The 16552-nt window shown below is 44.1% G+C and overlaps 1 protein-coding gene across 8 annotated transcripts in view; it reads left to right on the plus strand.

The window, feature by feature from the left end:
* The window catches only part of raraa (retinoic acid receptor, alpha a), a 143996-nt gene extending 128152 nt beyond the window's left edge, over positions 1-15844 (plus strand). For 6 of the 8 annotated variants that reach the window (XM_053413620.1, XM_053413619.1, XM_053413622.1 and 3 more), the window contains 6 exons: positions 6538-6685; positions 11835-11995; positions 12084-12260; positions 12406-12610; positions 12826-12984; positions 13237-15844. In XM_053413620.1, the coding sequence (XP_053269595.1) occupies positions 6538-6685; positions 11835-11995; positions 12084-12260; positions 12406-12610; positions 12826-12984; positions 13237-13433 (1047 nt within the window). In that variant the 3' untranslated portion in view covers positions 13434-15844. The remainder of the gene's footprint in view (positions 1-6537; positions 6686-11834; positions 11996-12083; positions 12261-12405; positions 12611-12825; positions 12985-13236) is intronic. The other 2 variants (XM_053413623.1, XM_053413617.1) reach the window with 1 other exon arrangement.
* Positions 15845-16552: the final 708 nt, after the last annotated feature.

A 16552-nucleotide genomic window follows, 5' to 3' on the forward strand; every position in this document is an offset into this window, starting at 1 on the left:
AGGTGATGAAAATAATGAGTCATTTGGCAGTTTAATGTATAAAGTCAAAACTGTACTTTTCTTCGTGGAGAATGATTTACTATCATTATTTGTTGCTTTATTGAGCTGCCTAATCAGCTGTCTGGCCTGAACGAGTTGGAACGGCATGTATGTTTTACAATATACATTGTAAAACAAGATAACGTATATGATGGACCTTCCCCGTATCATGTACAGTTTGAGAAACTTAGTCGTCAGTGCAGGTATTTTTTTGTCTTTTTCCAGCGTTGTTGCTACACATATCTTTGCTGACGTGTCCACAATGGTTGTCTGTTATCAATACAGGTTACATGTTACACAGGTGCTGAGGAGGCCTCATAACCCCCATCTGCTCTGTTATCAGTCGATAGTTCTTTTGTGCACGCATACATGCTCTGCTGTTCATGTGAGCACACAGACCTCTTTATCTCACTGCTCCCGACGCTCTGAGCCAGAGTTGTGTAAGTTCAGAGGAGGATAGGAATGAGATCTGTGGAATCTAATGTAATGTTACTGCCAGGTGCAAATCTCATATCCCTGCAAGGTCAACATTTCAGAAATCACCTTTTTTTTCCTTTTTTTTTCTTCTTGGCAATCCTGCATTCCTGAATCAGCCAAAGAGGTTTCCTCAGTCAAAGATTCTCAGGCCACATCCACTCTTCTGTGTATCGTTTGAAAAACGAATGAAGCCGGCTACAGATACGCCTGGCATTCACACTACACTGGATTTGTAGGCAGACGTTTGGAAATGCTGCTGTCTTTGCTAATAATTGTTGCGCAGTTAATTCTGCATTTTACGAAGATAGAACTGCTTCCATGCATAGGTGACAATCTTTTATTAGAGCAATTCCTGTTTACACCGGCACACACATGCTTACCTGTGCAATGTACGTGAACAGTCAAGTGATATGCGTTTTCAGGTCCGTTAGTATGGACAGAAATTAAAACTGATCCTGAGCCGAAACGCTTGTGTGGACAGATGCGTGTTTTCGAACTAAATCGTAGTAGTATGAAAGTAGCCTTATCCAAAAACGCAAAATGTATATCCTACTGTTCAGTGTATACCAGGTTAAAGGAGGCAGTTTGTGGTTAGATGAACATATGCACAGGTGTTGCTGATGGTGACAGGTGCCTGCTAGACCATCTGACTTATTGACTTCAGAGCCAATACTGTGGTCTGTGTTTCCATGTGCAGGACCAGGAGCGGTGAGAAGGAAAGGGGCAGTAGAGCAGAGAGAGAAAAAGCCACAGAGACGAAGGCAGGGGGCAGTAGCAGTAACAAACAATATGAAAGAATAATAAAGGGCACGGACCCCAGGGGGGGTGTAGAAATGCAGACAAAATGATACAGAGATGAGAGAGGCTGCAGGGAGAGGGGGAGAGGAACGAGTGAGAGGGCAGACTGTGCTCCGGGAGGCATGAACAGCCAGAGAGAGAAAGAAGTGAGTAGCAGATTAGGCAGACGGGGTTACAGCTGAACCCATTGACACCAAAAGAAAGACGGTCAGTGCACCAGAACACAGGGGGGGGTTAAAGAATGCACAAAGGGAGGAGAGCAAGGCAAAGCTCTGAATCTGGCACACACGCACATACATTAATATTAGCCTTCAACACGAGCCCTCTGAGCGCTCTGAAACTTAACCTGCTCCCCAGTTGTGACTTTAAATAATTTAACAAAGTAAATAAAAGCTGACCCCTGTGCTGTTTTATTGGGGCAAACCAAACTGCTCCTGGCTGCGCTGCTTAGTTTCCCCTCTGCAGTGTGTGATGGACCACATTTTTCCTAAAAAATAAAACCAGTTTTATAACTGTCTGAGTTTAGCTGTTTAACTGTAACTTGACAATTTAGTATTTCCAAACAGTTTCTCACAGGTAGGAGAGTTGGTCATGAGAAATCTTGGACCTTTGAACATGTTTGTCTGCATGTGTGACAGGATGTTTCCCACTTTTTGCTCAACACTCAGGCTCCAGTTATTGGTACAAATTGCAGTTTTTATTCAATTCGTCAACACTTCATATCAGAGCCTGTATTGGTTTGCCTGTAAAATGCATAGTCTCAACCTGAAACCATTAAAACAAGTAGGTTCAAGCTTTTGCACAGTGAACAGTTACCTAACTATCTGTTATGTATTGTGCATTCAAAAGCATTGACTTTAAAAGTGTGCAGCCGTTTCAAGCTCTAATCTGCTTTAACTGCTGAAATAATATGTTTAAATCTCAACTCCTGATTAGAGCGTGTCTGGGATTGTGTTTGACTTTTATAAAAGTACAGTGTGTGCGTGTGCGCGTACGTGTGTGTGTGTGTGCAAATGCAGTTGATGAGCAGTATTAAGGATTATTTATGCACGAAACATAAATGCAATGTTAATGCTTCTTTCGTTCTTATCCGTTAGCTTTTAGAAGACGTACACAAACCAATGCAGAGCACTTACAGAAATCACTGTCCGTTTATATACGCTTCTCACGTTGAGTGTAAATGTGCTTTTAAGCACACACAAAGTGGCACTGAACTGGGGGATGTTGGATTAAGATATAATTGTTGATGTTGTTTAGATGACAATCTAAGCAAAAGTAAATGCTATATACTCAAGTTAATATTCATCTTTTATTGATTTATAGCTTAAAAATTTGATGCATGAGGCATCACACTTGGGAGTGGAGGGCAAAGTCTCTGCAACACTGTGATAAACACAGAAGGAAAAGCAGACAATAGATGAGCCGTAAACTTGAGTAATTAGTTGTTTCTCCTTTGCGATCACAGCCTTGTTCCCTCCGACAGCACAGAAATCGTGCCAGACTTGAAAGTGTAATTAGCTTTTTGAGGCTATTGTTCATCAGGGACGTCGCTGATGTTTCTATCTGTCAGCCAGCCGACAACGTGTTGCGCCGATTATTTAAGAACAATGACAAACAATAATTTGATACATAGGTTTTATCAGCAGTTTTTGATGCTCTCTCTCTCTCTCTCTCTCTCTCTCTCTTTCTCTTTCTCTCTCTCTCTCTCTCTCTCTCTCTCGCTCGTTTGCTCTCTGCCTTGAAACAAGGACATGCTGCATCTCAGGTAGAATTAACAATTCCAGCTACATCGGATTTTGGCCTTGATTTTATTGAGATTTTTCTCCTCAAACCACCAGCGAGCTCTGCATGTCTCCCCAGCTGAATATTATTAGTTTCCAAGATATACTATGGCTCAGGTTGATTCTCTTTAACCTCAGAGAACAAACGGCTACAAAGTGAAACACATTTACTTTAATGATACACTGAATACCTAAGATTACACTGATTAACTACAGAGGGACAAGTATGAATGTGAAATCAAAGGTGATTAATGCAAAACTGTCCATTGTAATTTCAGCATGTTTGTCTGTGATAAAGTGTTTCAGGTCAAAGATAATGTTGACCGTTGCTTTCATTGCTGAATAAATGGTTTAGATACGTTTTTTAAACTTAGAGTTGTTTTAAATCTGTCTGTCTGCATACGTCTTGCCACTGGACTGTGTTCTCTTGGTTAGTAAATAGCTCATTAGGTGTAATCGTTAGAAAATATTGGCTCCAACTACGAAAACATCCCCAGTCAGACATCTAGCTGCTAGTGCTCGGTCCACGAGCCGTCTGCCTGCCCACTCGACAGCCGCAGTGCTAATTTGAAAAATTCAGGATGCCTTTGCCGTATCTCTGACTTCAGAGGAGATGACTGGGCATAGCGTGCTCAATAATTCAACACTACAGGCATGTGAACGTATATGTTTGCCTCATCTGAGACTAAGGGTAAGTCGAGGGTTAGCAGCGTCTGCTTTTGCTGCAGCATGCCAAACTACAAAGACGTTTCCTGGGGGCTGCAGCGAACAGAGGAAACAGGAGGGGGATGTTGAGCTCTGCTACTTGGAGACAGCTTGCTCGTTTGTTGTTTAAGTTCTGCCGCCCGCACATACTCACCGGCGTTGCATTTCTTTTGCCCCTGCAGATATTAGCACTTAAACATTAAATTTGCATGGCCACCCTGTCATGTTTATGTTTTTGTCTTGGAGGCACAGGAGCACGAAGCAGACAAACCTCCTGCTTATCAGCTCCAATGGGAGGCGGGCAACCATATTTCCAAAACTCCTAACTAATACCGTCTTGCACGAATGTCGCCTGTTTGCTGTGTTTTTCTGATGGCCCTCGTACCAACCATCCATCTTATGAATGTGTTGGCTGGAGCCATTGCTGCATTGTTGCTACTAATAGTGGAAGGGGCACAGACACACACACACACACACACGCACAGACTCAGTAGGAGGCTGGGAATGCTGTCTTAATCTGGGTGTAGTGTGAAAGTCATGTTAAGAGGGGATTCCTGTGCTTCCCTGTGAACTCTCCAACCCCAAACCCCCCCTCACCCCACCCACGCTTCCCCTTTAATGAACCATTTCCTTGCACACAAGCGATCGGGAACGCACTCGCTTGCTAGCAATTGCAAGAGGCTCATTACGTTCTCCAGGTAGTGGGCTAAGAATCGAAGAGCAAGCAGCACTTGCATTCACTGTTACTGTTAGTGCTCTTTTCTATCACTCCCTCCCTTGTGTTACCGCTCTCATCTCTGAACCCTGCAGGGCGGCTGACAGCCCCACTGAGGGCTCTTGTCGCCGGCTGGATTAAGCGGTGATACAAAAAGAGGCTTAAGGGCCGCAGGAAGCAATGACTCTTAAAAGAAGGAGGTGGATGGGTTGTGAGGGGGGTGGTCAGGAACAATCAACTGGCCAACGAGCCAGCGGCAACAGCCAATCAGGAGGTGCTTTGAGAGGGCACCTGAGCCTTACGGTGTCAGGAGGGAGTGGGTTAATCCCCTGGTGACATTGGGGTCAGGGTCGGGGCACTGTTGGATCAAAGAGGACATGATACACACACACACGCACACACACACAAATACATACAGTTACACACAGGCAGACAAAGGCTGCAGACTTGCCCCCTAAGCATCAGCAGCTGGTCTTGTTCTTTCCTCTTTATTCTCCGGGAGGTTTTCTGGAAATATTTTGCAGGTATCTGCTGTTTTCCATCATTAATAATGTATGTAATGTGACGGCAGGTTTTAGGGCAAATGTAGGATTTCAGTGAAGTCAGCAGGAGAGGGTTAGATGAGGTGACCGTCTGAGGGCCGAAACACCTCCTCCACCAGCTGGAAGCAAAGTCTGCCATGTGTAATCAGCGCCATCACACACACTGGCAGCACCAGCTCAAACAGATGCATGACAAAGTGTAGGCACTTCCTCGGCGGAGTTCAGCAGAGGCCGCCTGAATCATCTCCGCTGCATGATGGCGGGAGGGAGGCCAGAGAAGAGGCCGGTGATCCGGGAAGGACAAATTGCGGGCTTAGGTCCACCGGCCATCTGTCGGGCTAGAAGAGCTAATCCTCCAGCATAGGATGGGGCTTCGTAGCAGCTACCACGCTGCACCACACCCACCTCCCTCCCACCCCCAGTCAACCCCACCCACCCTCCTACCCAGCAAAACATAACCCGTGTCCCTGTGCGTCACATCAACCCTGACATTGACCTGTATAACATTTGTCCCCGGCCTGTGCTTGCTGAGAGCTCACTCGGTTGTGGTTGATTTGCATTAACCTCTTTTTATCTTTCTGACACACAAGGAATGTTAAGCAATAAGGACACAGAGGTCAACATTGATTTTATTGGGGTTGAATGGAATTGAATAGAATGCCGTCATGATTGGCGTTCCAGCTGGTTTGTCACTGTTGTTTATATATAACACCCTTCTCGGTTTCTCGATGTCATAAAATCACAAAATACAGGTTACGTGATTAATGCTTTTTGACAGCGATATTGTGATTTTATTTCCTTCCTGTCAAAAACCCATTTTTTTTTCCCGCTTCAAATTTGCCTCCTCAGTGAGTTTATGTCCCAATCTTCCGAGCTTATTTTTGGCAGGTGTAGCTGCTCTTAAAAGAGAGTTTTTAAATTATTACTAAGGGATGTGGGTTTCGTGTGGGAGGCATATTTTTGCTCGGTTCCTTTCTCACTTTTGTGCAAAACATATTTTGTTTTGCGAAAGAATCTTTCATTTCAGCCAAGTGACCAAACATAAGCTCATTATAATTTATCCTTTGCTTCATATGACTAAACTTTTAAATGTATTGTCTTATTTGTTTTGATCCAGTTATATTGAAAAGGGAAATGAGGGGGTTTTGGTTCTCCTTCCACATCATATGGCCTGTTATCATTTAATACAGTTCAACCTCGTGAGTCATGGAGGATGGATGAAAAGGGAGACTGTAAACAGGGACTAGATATTTGCAATACCAAAATACATACAGTAATGAAAGCAGTGATGTTGGTAGATAACCATATGACAGGCGGATTCACGAGGGCAAACAGCACAATTATATTTGCACAGCAATTTAGCAATTGGCTGCTCTGTTTGCAGAGACCGCCAATTTGCTGCCAGTCCCTCCTCCCAAACCTGTCGTCTCTCTCTCTGTTTCTTCTCGTTGCCTCATCTCTCTATCCCTTTCTCACGCAGGGCTTCTTTCGGAGAAGCATCCAGAAGAACATGGTGTACACTTGTCACCGGGAGAAGAACTGCATCATCAACAAAGTCACTCGCAACCGCTGCCAGTACTGCCGGCTGCAGAAGTGCCTGGAAGTCGGGATGTCCAAGGAGTGTGAGTGTAAATACCCCAAGTTACCTATATTGCCCTGCTCCCAGGGCGCTCTTGAGCATGATTGTTTTTGCATGATGTATTTGCATAAGTGTTTATTAGTGATGCACAACAGAGCGGGGTGCAATTCCTTTCTCTTTTATTCACTACTGCTTTAGTATTCCAATCAGATTCCATACTGCTTATTACACGCTGTTGGTTGAAAATCCCATCTTGTCATTTCATTAATTATAAATTATTAAAATTCCTTGTTCTTGGTGGCTATCAGAACTGGTAACAGTAACATCAAAGCCGTTACTATTAACTATCCCCTGTCAGCCTTTTAGGTGGCTGTTTAGGTTGTGAGGTCTTAGTTTAGTTTGAAGAGAATATCTGCGGTAAAAGCGAGACAAAGGGCAGCCGTGGTGCAGACTGTCAGTAACAGTCAGGGTGTCGCCAGGCTTGGCAGGCCTCCTTGATGAATATGTTCTCACCTGCCGAGAGTGAAAGAGCAGGCGTCTGCTTCCATCATTGCACCCCGGGGGCTGTGTGAACATACACACTCGCACACACACAGACACATACGCACAAGCAGTCAGACTTGATAAAGTAATTGATAGAGGTGTGACCGCAGAGAACTCAGAGGCCAGCAGGGTTTATTTTTTTAAGTCAGCATAGTCACATGACACAGACTCTCACAAAATGTGTATTGGATACAGCTGTACCTACACATACAGTAGAAACACTCATTAATAGGACAGGCAGTATTTTAAAAATAGATACACTACTAAAAAGTGTAGTCTCTCCTCCTCTCACTGGCTCACACCTGTTAAAACAAACATGCATACATCCTCCCTGGCTCCATGTGTCACTGCCTCCCGTCTTCCCAGCGCTATTTACCTCATCTTTCTGGTACGGAGAGTGCAGGGAGCGCTCCCCATGCCACAGCACTGTGGTTTACAGTAAAAGAAGTTATCCTCCAAGCTCCTTACCTTTGAATGGGGCCATTAATCATGGTTAGAAGGATCACAGCAGCCGGCTCTTTTAAACAGACACACACACACACACACACACACACACACACACACACACACACACACGAGTGCACACATTATAGGGGTAGACTAGAGTTGGGGAGCCATCTAGTGGTGAAGATACAGTAAAGCATAAGAGAACAGTTTGGTTTTCTGACAGGATTCGAGGCTCGAAATTTAGTTATGGGATGGATATTGACCCTTTACTCAGCTGCTTTTTATTAAATAGCTATTTCCTTCTCCAATTTTGGTCACATATTGTGCACAGATTTTTCATATTTTGTCGGCAGCAGTGACTTTGACAAGTGAAACTGGTCTTAGCTGGTAAGGAAGGAGAGACTGACCATCTGGGGCCAGCAGGGAGTCTCTCTGTCCCCCTTACACACACACAGACAATACACACACATCCAAATACATGCGCATGCATTATTTCGTGCACACACACAAATTATGTGCATACAAGGTGACTGACACAAACCGGTATTTAGAAAAAACTGCTTTAGCCTAAATACATTGAGACAGCTCCACTGAAACAGCATACAGTCTCTGTCAGACACACACAAACACACACACACACACAGAAGGTGGACCCCCCTGCCAGCTCTTGGGGGACGTCTGGGTGACCTTGCGTCTGTCGGCAGACAGCTCCCGACAACAGTGCCAGGCCTGCTGCCAGGTGGCAATGCCAAGCAAGATGGCGCATAGGAGAAAGGGAAAGGGGGTGTTTGGAGTAAGTGGAGGGTTACAAGGAAACGGCTGTAGTGTAGGCTGGTGGCACATTGTTATTAACCTGACAATGTGGGGTTAGATCAATTATCTTTCCATAAAGTAATCATATAAGTTTTTTTAAATCTGACCATCCATTATGTATAAGTAGCAGGGGAGCTGGAGCCAATCCCAGCAGACATTTGGCAAGAGGCGGTGTACACCCTGGACAGGTCGCCAGCGTATTGTAGAAAACTCCAAACATAAAGAAACAGGATTCGAACAAGAACAATCTTGCTTAGATGCAGCAGAGACAAAAAATACAAACTTACATTTCTTATCTAGATATCAAAAATTACAATAATATACAAAGTAACATTCCTGCTCACTTTGCCCTCTGGCCAGTGACGTACTTTGCAAAATGGATGTGGTCATGAGATGAGTAACAGGTTGGTAACAGTCAAACAGTCTTTTGATTTGCATTTTCCTCATCGGATAGTCTGTAATGTATTTAAATACGTAGAAGGGAAAAAAAAGTATGCTAAGTACTCACAGATATGTAAGTGGTTGCAAGCCATGCACATCCTAACCTAACCTTTGCTATGTTTTAAAGGATCACTAACACAACTTTAGTAGCATCTGTATATACAACATCTAATTTAATTTAAAGCATATTCATACTATAGTCAGTTAATTCCCACTCCTAACATTTCCCTTTTTCAAGGTTTTTTGTTCCTGAGAGGTGATCACATGGTTCAGTTGCACAATCCTCCAGTGATAGTAAAAAGTAATACAAGTAAAATAAGATGAAGCAAAGAATGATGTAGAAGTGAGGAAGGGGGAGGATAACATCAGCCAGGAAGGCAGGATAGTGGAGTGAGATGAAGGCAGAGGGAAGAGTACTGAGAATGAAACTCAGGAATTGAGAGAGAGAGAGCAGAGGGAGGGAGGGATGAGAGAGGCTGGAGGACAGAGGGAGGGAGGGAGAAAGTTTCATCACTGTCGAAGATGGCTCTGCGCTGCGAGCAGCAGGAGCGGGGGGAACATTGACATTTTTATCTTTCCATTGAATTTAATCTGTGTGATGGACGAGCTGCCAGTGCTTTAATTTTCCTCACACGAATTATCCCTTTCTGCCCACCTCTCTGTCTTGTACACAGACACAAACAGACACACACACACACACACACGCACCCACAGAAATACATACACACTGAGGCACTAACAGAAATTGTCTATTAACTTCACGTTGCAGCTAAAATCCAGAATGAGACCAAATGATTGAGTTGTGTGTGTGCGTGTACATGTGTGCGTGTACATGTGTGTGTGTGTGTGTGTGTACACATCTACACTGTTACAGTATTCTGTACACGTTGCACACTGGCTCTTGTAAATCATTTTTATCCAATGAACATGTAACCACAAACAATTCAGGATGCAAGTCCCCCCATTAGCATTCATATTCTCATAATGCATTTTGAAAGATGCATTGCTTGAAGTAACACCCACACCAACATAAAAATGCACACATACACACACACACACTCGCATAATAAAAAAGCAAGGCAGTATTTCTTTCATTTGAGCTCCCCTGCCACAGTCCCCCCCCCCTCCTCCAAGTTATTGCATGTGGCAATTCGCCATGACAGATCGCCAGTCGTGCCTAATAGTTCTTTAATGACTTCATTAAATTGTGTTGTGCGGCTTATGATTGTGCTGCCAATTTGTCAGTGCGGGTAATGTCTGGGCACTAGGGATGCCCCACTTTTATTTGTGAATTAATTGGACATCGATTGTTTTGCGGCCCACCCGCCCCTCCCCTCGCGGCAGACAGGACGCAGATTCCCAATCAGTGCCACAAGCAGAGCCGGCCCAGATATGTTCAGCAGCTCTACTACCATTTTATGTAACTGGCCTCAAAAGCTAACGGTTGTTTGCGAGGGTGTTCCTTCGCTAACTAAGTCATAATTAGCGCATTACGACTTTGTACTGATCTACTTGTTTTCACTAAAATGATTTACATCCTTAAGTAGTGTAAAATATCAGTTGTCACACATTATTGCTTTGTTTTCCACTGCAGGACTGCATGTGTATGAGTGACTATGGTTACGTTAGCCTACCACATGACTAGCAATAAAATGCCGAAAAATAAAGCATTACTTTGCTATATCTGCACAGCTGGGTCTTCTTCTTGTCTTGTTTTGGCGAACAGTGCTTAGCAGTAACATAGTGCAGCATCAGACTTCCAGCCCCCGCCTTCCTCCTTCTCCTCATGTTCTCCCAGGCAGGGAGGCCTGTCTATGGGCTGATGAATGCGCAGCAGCTCCAACTAGTGCATCCCTGCCTGGCCCCGGGCCAGGCCCCCCTGTCACAGACACTGATCTCCCATCAGCCTGAGCTCTCTGGGCCTTAATGGTAAAGGTTAGGATTAAGAGGAGGAAAATCTGATCTCAGGTCAGCAGCAGGGGGAAATTCAGGTACCCTGAGGGGAGGTAGAGATGAGAGAAATGATAGAGGATTTTAGGGAGGGATGGGCTGAGGATTTTAAGCTAAGGCAATACAATTTTAAAATGGAGACATAGCGTGCGCCAGCAAGAACTGAACAAAATGAGAGTACAACGAGAGCGTGTTGTATAACCAAGAGAGGGGGAGAAATTTGTGACAGAGAGAGAAAGAGAGAAAACAAGCTGGAAGGTTGTTTTTTTTAGCTGAGCAGCCGAGCCCTTTAAAACCATTAGAGGCAGGATATTTGTCATATTATGTTATTAGATTAGCCGGGAACCCCTAATGAAAGCTGTGGCAATTTGTCAGCCTTATGGATAGCTCCATCACCCACCACTATTTATCAAGTAGCACCCCATCGCACCAGACCCCCACCCCCCACCCTCAACACACACATACACAACCAAGTCATAGCTAAACTGCACCCCAGCTTGGATAGGCCGGGAGAAATGGATGGAGCCTGTAATGGGATTCCAATGCTAAACATCCTGCCTAGTGTTTTTTCTCATTTGGGCTGAGCAGACTATTCTCAGCCAGATGCCCAGAGGGAAACAACACTGGATTATTCCAAGTTTTTTTTTTTCCTCACTCCCATTACCATAGCTGTCTGACAACATTTATCTTATGGCCGTAGATAAGAGACAGAGCTGCGGTTGCTGCTGCTCTTTGACAGAGAGGGAACATCCTTCCCCGCTGCTGACTTTGATCATGATCTCAGTTTTCCTTGAGGTGGTGTCAGGTCGTGCTAATGTCTGACACATAGCAACCAGGTTGTGGTTGCTACACCCTTTCAAGCAATCTCATTAGCATTGCTGTTTCATTGCTTGCTTTTAGGAGAGATACTGTAATAATCACTCTATTTAAATGTAGATGAATAAAGCTTTGATGTTTTATGCGACCATACCAATCCTTTTGTCCCCCTCCTTCTCTCCCTTTAGCTGTGAGGAACGATCGGAACAAAAAGAAAAAGGACGAGAAGAAGCAGGAGTGCACGGAGAGCTACGTGCTGAGTCCCGACACGGAGCAGATGATCGACAGAGTTCGCAAGGCACACAAGGAAACGTTCCCCTCTCTCTGCCAGCTGGGCAAATACACTACGGTTAGTGGTGGGACAGGCACACAGTTACAGTTACCTATAGATTTGCGGTCGCCTGTTAATATATCGAATATATATGCCCTTCTTGCAGAGTAACAGCTCAGAACGACGCGTGTCCTTGGACGTTAACCTGTGGGACAAGTTCAGCGAACTCTCCACCAAGTGCATCATAAAGACAGTGGAGTTTGCTAAGCAGCTGCCCGGCTTCACAACGCTTACCATCGCTGACCAGATCACTCTGCTCAAAGCCGCCTGTCTGGACATCCTGGTAAGAACAGCCCAGATTCCCCCCCACACACAAAATGCCGCCAAACACTACCTAGATTTGTAAAAGGAAACGGTTTAAAGAAAAGATTTGTTAAAAATGTCTCGCCAAGTGTCTGAACAATCCTGTCTGTCTCGGCTGCCCACAGATACTGCGGATCTGTACACGCTACACACCAGAGCAAGACACCATGACTTTCTCAGATGGACTCACGCTCAACCGAACCCAGATGCACAACGCCGGTTTTGGTCCCCTCACCGACCTGGTTTTCGCCTTCGCCAACCAGCTCCTTCCTCTGGAGATGGACGATGCGGAGACGGGGCTGCTCAGCGCCATCTGTTTGCTGTGTGGAGGTACAACAAAAAATTCTTTAAAACCTACACCAAAACTGGTGCACGTGAATACTCTTTAACACCTAGTTGAAGAACAGGATGTCCCCTCTATCTATAAATGAACTGAAGTTGCCATGCTGTGTTGTACCCTTTCATTGAGCACCACCTAGTGGTTCTTGTTGATCATGACAGTACGTGGGACAAACATTGTCTGTACTTTGTGTGTTCGTCTACAGATCGTCAGGACTTGGAAGAGCCAGAGAAGGTGGACGTCCTGCAGGAGCCCCTGCTGGAGATGCTCAAAATTTATGTAAGGAAGAGGAGGCCCCACAAACCGCACATGTTCCCCAAGATGCTGATGAAGATCACTGATCTGAGAAGCATCAGTGCTAAAGGTCTGTGGTCCACTCTTGTTATTCTTGGTTTATCTGTGAATTCTGTTAGACAGATACTTTCATCAACCTCAGATTTATTTTGGCTAAAACATCACTGATAATTCTGAACATCTGGACATTTTAAAAATGTGTTTTGCTTTTTTTCCATTTCCTATCATGTCTAAACGAGTACGATAGAAAGAATGAATTTTTTTTAATTTTTTTAAACGTGTCAGAACTTTGAAAGCTTATATTTTCTTGTCCCTTCTACAGGCGCTGAGCGTGTCATCACATTGAAGATGGAGATCCCCGGCCACATGCCCCCTCTCATCCAGGAGATGCTGGAGAACTCAGAAGGTCTGGAAAGTGTTGCCGCGAGCAGCCGGCCAAGCGGTGCCCCCCCGGGAAGCTGCAGCCCCAGTCTGTCCCCTAGCTCTGCCCAAAGCAGTCCAGCCACACAATCGCCATAGTAACGGCCCACCTTTAAAAAAACAAACATGTCCTCACAATGCTCTGTCTCCTCCCTCGGTGTTCTGAGGAGGAGGAGGAGCGAGGGAGGGGGGCCTGGACTCTGACTGCTGAGCACAGGAGACTGGCAGAGCCATCCTCCTCCTCTCCTAGGACACAAACCCCCTTCACCTCCTGACCTGCTTTCCCTCACTCTGGAGCACCGTCTTGACTCGAGAGGAGGTAAGGCCGGGCCAGGGCAGGCCGGGGCGTCAGGATGCCTCCTGAGAGACCACACCGTCAACACTGCTGATGACTCCTCCATCTCCCTCCACTCTCCTCTCCATCGCTGCTCCTCCCCTCTCCACCTCTCTCCAAAAGACTGATGAAATGGAATCTGGATGCAGTGGAGACCAGTGTTGAATGGAACTGAGACTGGGTGGGACATCATGGGACAAATACATGGACAAGGACAATGCATACAGACTGATTTGATGAACACCAGACACTTTTTGTTGTTGTTGTATTCTGAGGCAGACTGCAAGCTCGGGACTTGTCAAAAGACCTCCCCCAACCCCCCTCCTCCTCCTCCTCAAAGACTTTGGGTCTTCTTTTTTTCTCTTTTTCCAACTTAAAAAAAAAAAACAGATTTCATACAAAATATATATAAATATATATAGAAAAGATAAGGAACTATTGTGTTTGACATGTCCAGAAGAGAATGAATGGCAGATTGAAATGAGGACATGTCTCTTGAGATTAGAAACTGTTGTACTGCTTCACTGTTTGAATCTTTTCATACGCTTCATGAGTATTGAGAGAGATGTTTCCGTTTTATCACATTTGTAAAACAATTCTAATTAACAAAAGGCAAAAAGATGATAAAATGTGTCTCCAGTCTACACATACAGTACAAACACACACACACACACACACAAACATACACAAACGTGCACAGAAAACAAGTCTCAATGAATATCACCTACTATTCCAGGTTGGATTTGTTTTCCTTTTTTGTTTTTCTTTTTTTTTTGCTTCCAAGAGAATGGATAAAAATGATTGTATGAACTCGGTTGTATGATATGGTCACAGGTCCTTTCAAGAAATCAAATTAATGAAGATTCATTATTAAGGTGTATTTTAAGTAGCCTTTGAGTTTGTGTATATAAGCTGTATTCATTTCTTTAAAACTATGAAGAGTTTTAGGCTTCACCTGATTTTTTTTTTTTTTTTTTTAAGAAAACCTTTGTGTTTTTTTTGTTTATAGGTTTGTGATTCAAGAAAAGACATTTTGAGCACATTTTACTGAAGGAAGTTCTTTCGTGTTTCGTGTCCTACTAAATACTGGACAGACCCTTAACCAATCACTGGCTGTTCAGAATGTGGCTTTCACAAACAATTTCAACCTTTGCCCCCTTCCCCCTCACTTTTAAATCATGTTTTTACGTACAGTAGATAACAGAGTAGCACTCCACTCGGGGCAAAGCTTTTTTTTGTTGTTTTTCCGGCCATGTAGCAGAAAGAGATGGTGTTTCATGAAAATGGTGGCCACATGCAGCCAGCCAGATTCACGTGAGCTACAGCAGCCCAGCTTCAAACGAGAGTTAAATGTGAAGAATGGTGTACATACACACTGTATTAAACACAAGTGATTCTCCGTTAGTCTCTGATTGGATCGATATTCTGTAGTGGTTGGGAAAAGACTAGATAGTAGTGGTCCCTCTACACTGTCAGTGGTCAGGCAAGTGAAGGTCCCAAATGTGATGTTTGTCAACCAAGTCCTCACAAATCTCCCTGTGGTAGAAACCAATATGTGACTTTTTTGCCGGATCCAGAGCAACCTCGCACCCTGTGACTCACTTTTTACGCCAAAACGCCTTCACCGTTAACACACGTCATCGAGACCATCATTACTGTACACACGCCAATGTCTCAGGAAGGAATCATTTTTTGTGCTTGGCCTGTTCTTTGTATATGTTCTGTGCTGCACCCCGTAACCCTTCAATCACAGACGCACACACACACACACACACACACACACACACACACACACACACACACACTTCTGCTACTGAGCCCCTGGATTTTACTTCAATCACTCACTTTCGTTAGGCCTGGCAGAGCAGGACTTGCGCAGAGAGACTCTGACCATGCAATGTTACGACATAGGATGCCAGTGTGGAGTCTCTCCTCATGTGTTACTTTAATTTGTACGGTCAAAGCTGCTTTCATCATTTAGGACTTAACATGTCCAGAACGGCGCACAACGTTTTCCCTCCACAGCTAATCTGGAATAGCAACAGACACACCGTCAGTTTGAGAAGTATGGAATATGTTGCAATTTTGTCAAGATTATCAAGCGACTTTGGAAAAAAAAAACCAACAAAAAAAAGATAAAAAAAATAAATAAAATGAACATTTAATAATTATGAAATGTGTCTGTGTTGTCCATGTGTCCTTACTTGTCATTCGCTGCACCAGGGTTGTCCTCTAGGGGGCGCTTGCTACATCCTATTCATATATTCTGGAGATGTTTGGGGATATTCAGATCATATACGTTTCCTGCTAATTTTCCTGACACTTCCTGGAAGCCTTGCAACCACTTTTATCATGCTTACCTATAAGATTGAATAGACTGATGACAAACACTGGAAGCTCCACAGGGGATGGATGAATCAGAAATAAAGATGAATCACAGTTCAATGTTGTGAATTTTAAATAAGAAATCAACATTCTTTCTCCTAAATGTTGAACTCCTACACTGTAAAACAACCTTGCACAATTAAATAGTCTCAGATGTTTCGCAGCTACGACATAACTGGTTTGGTTTGACCAAGTTTATGACCAGCTAATCAAAGCAAAGTGGATAATTTAGCTGCATCATAGACCTCAGAGTATGAGTATTCAATATGTTTTATGTTTTAGAAATTGCCATTATCCTGAAGAAAGTGATCCTGGAGCCACAACCTACTTCCTATCCATAGCTAAATTGAATGATTTTCTTCTTCCCAGGTCTCGTCCCCCATAAGGTTTGGTTGACTTTTTGTAGTTTTGGGGTGATACTGCAAACAAACAAACAGTTAGGGGTGAAAACAGAGCCTCCATGGTGGAGGTGATATAAGGAAGAGAATGTATTGGAGGA

This window comes from Pleuronectes platessa, chromosome 21 (assembly GCF_947347685.1).
Source record: "Pleuronectes platessa chromosome 21, fPlePla1.1, whole genome shotgun sequence".
Lineage (NCBI taxonomy): Eukaryota > Metazoa > Chordata > Actinopteri > Pleuronectiformes > Pleuronectidae > Pleuronectes > Pleuronectes platessa.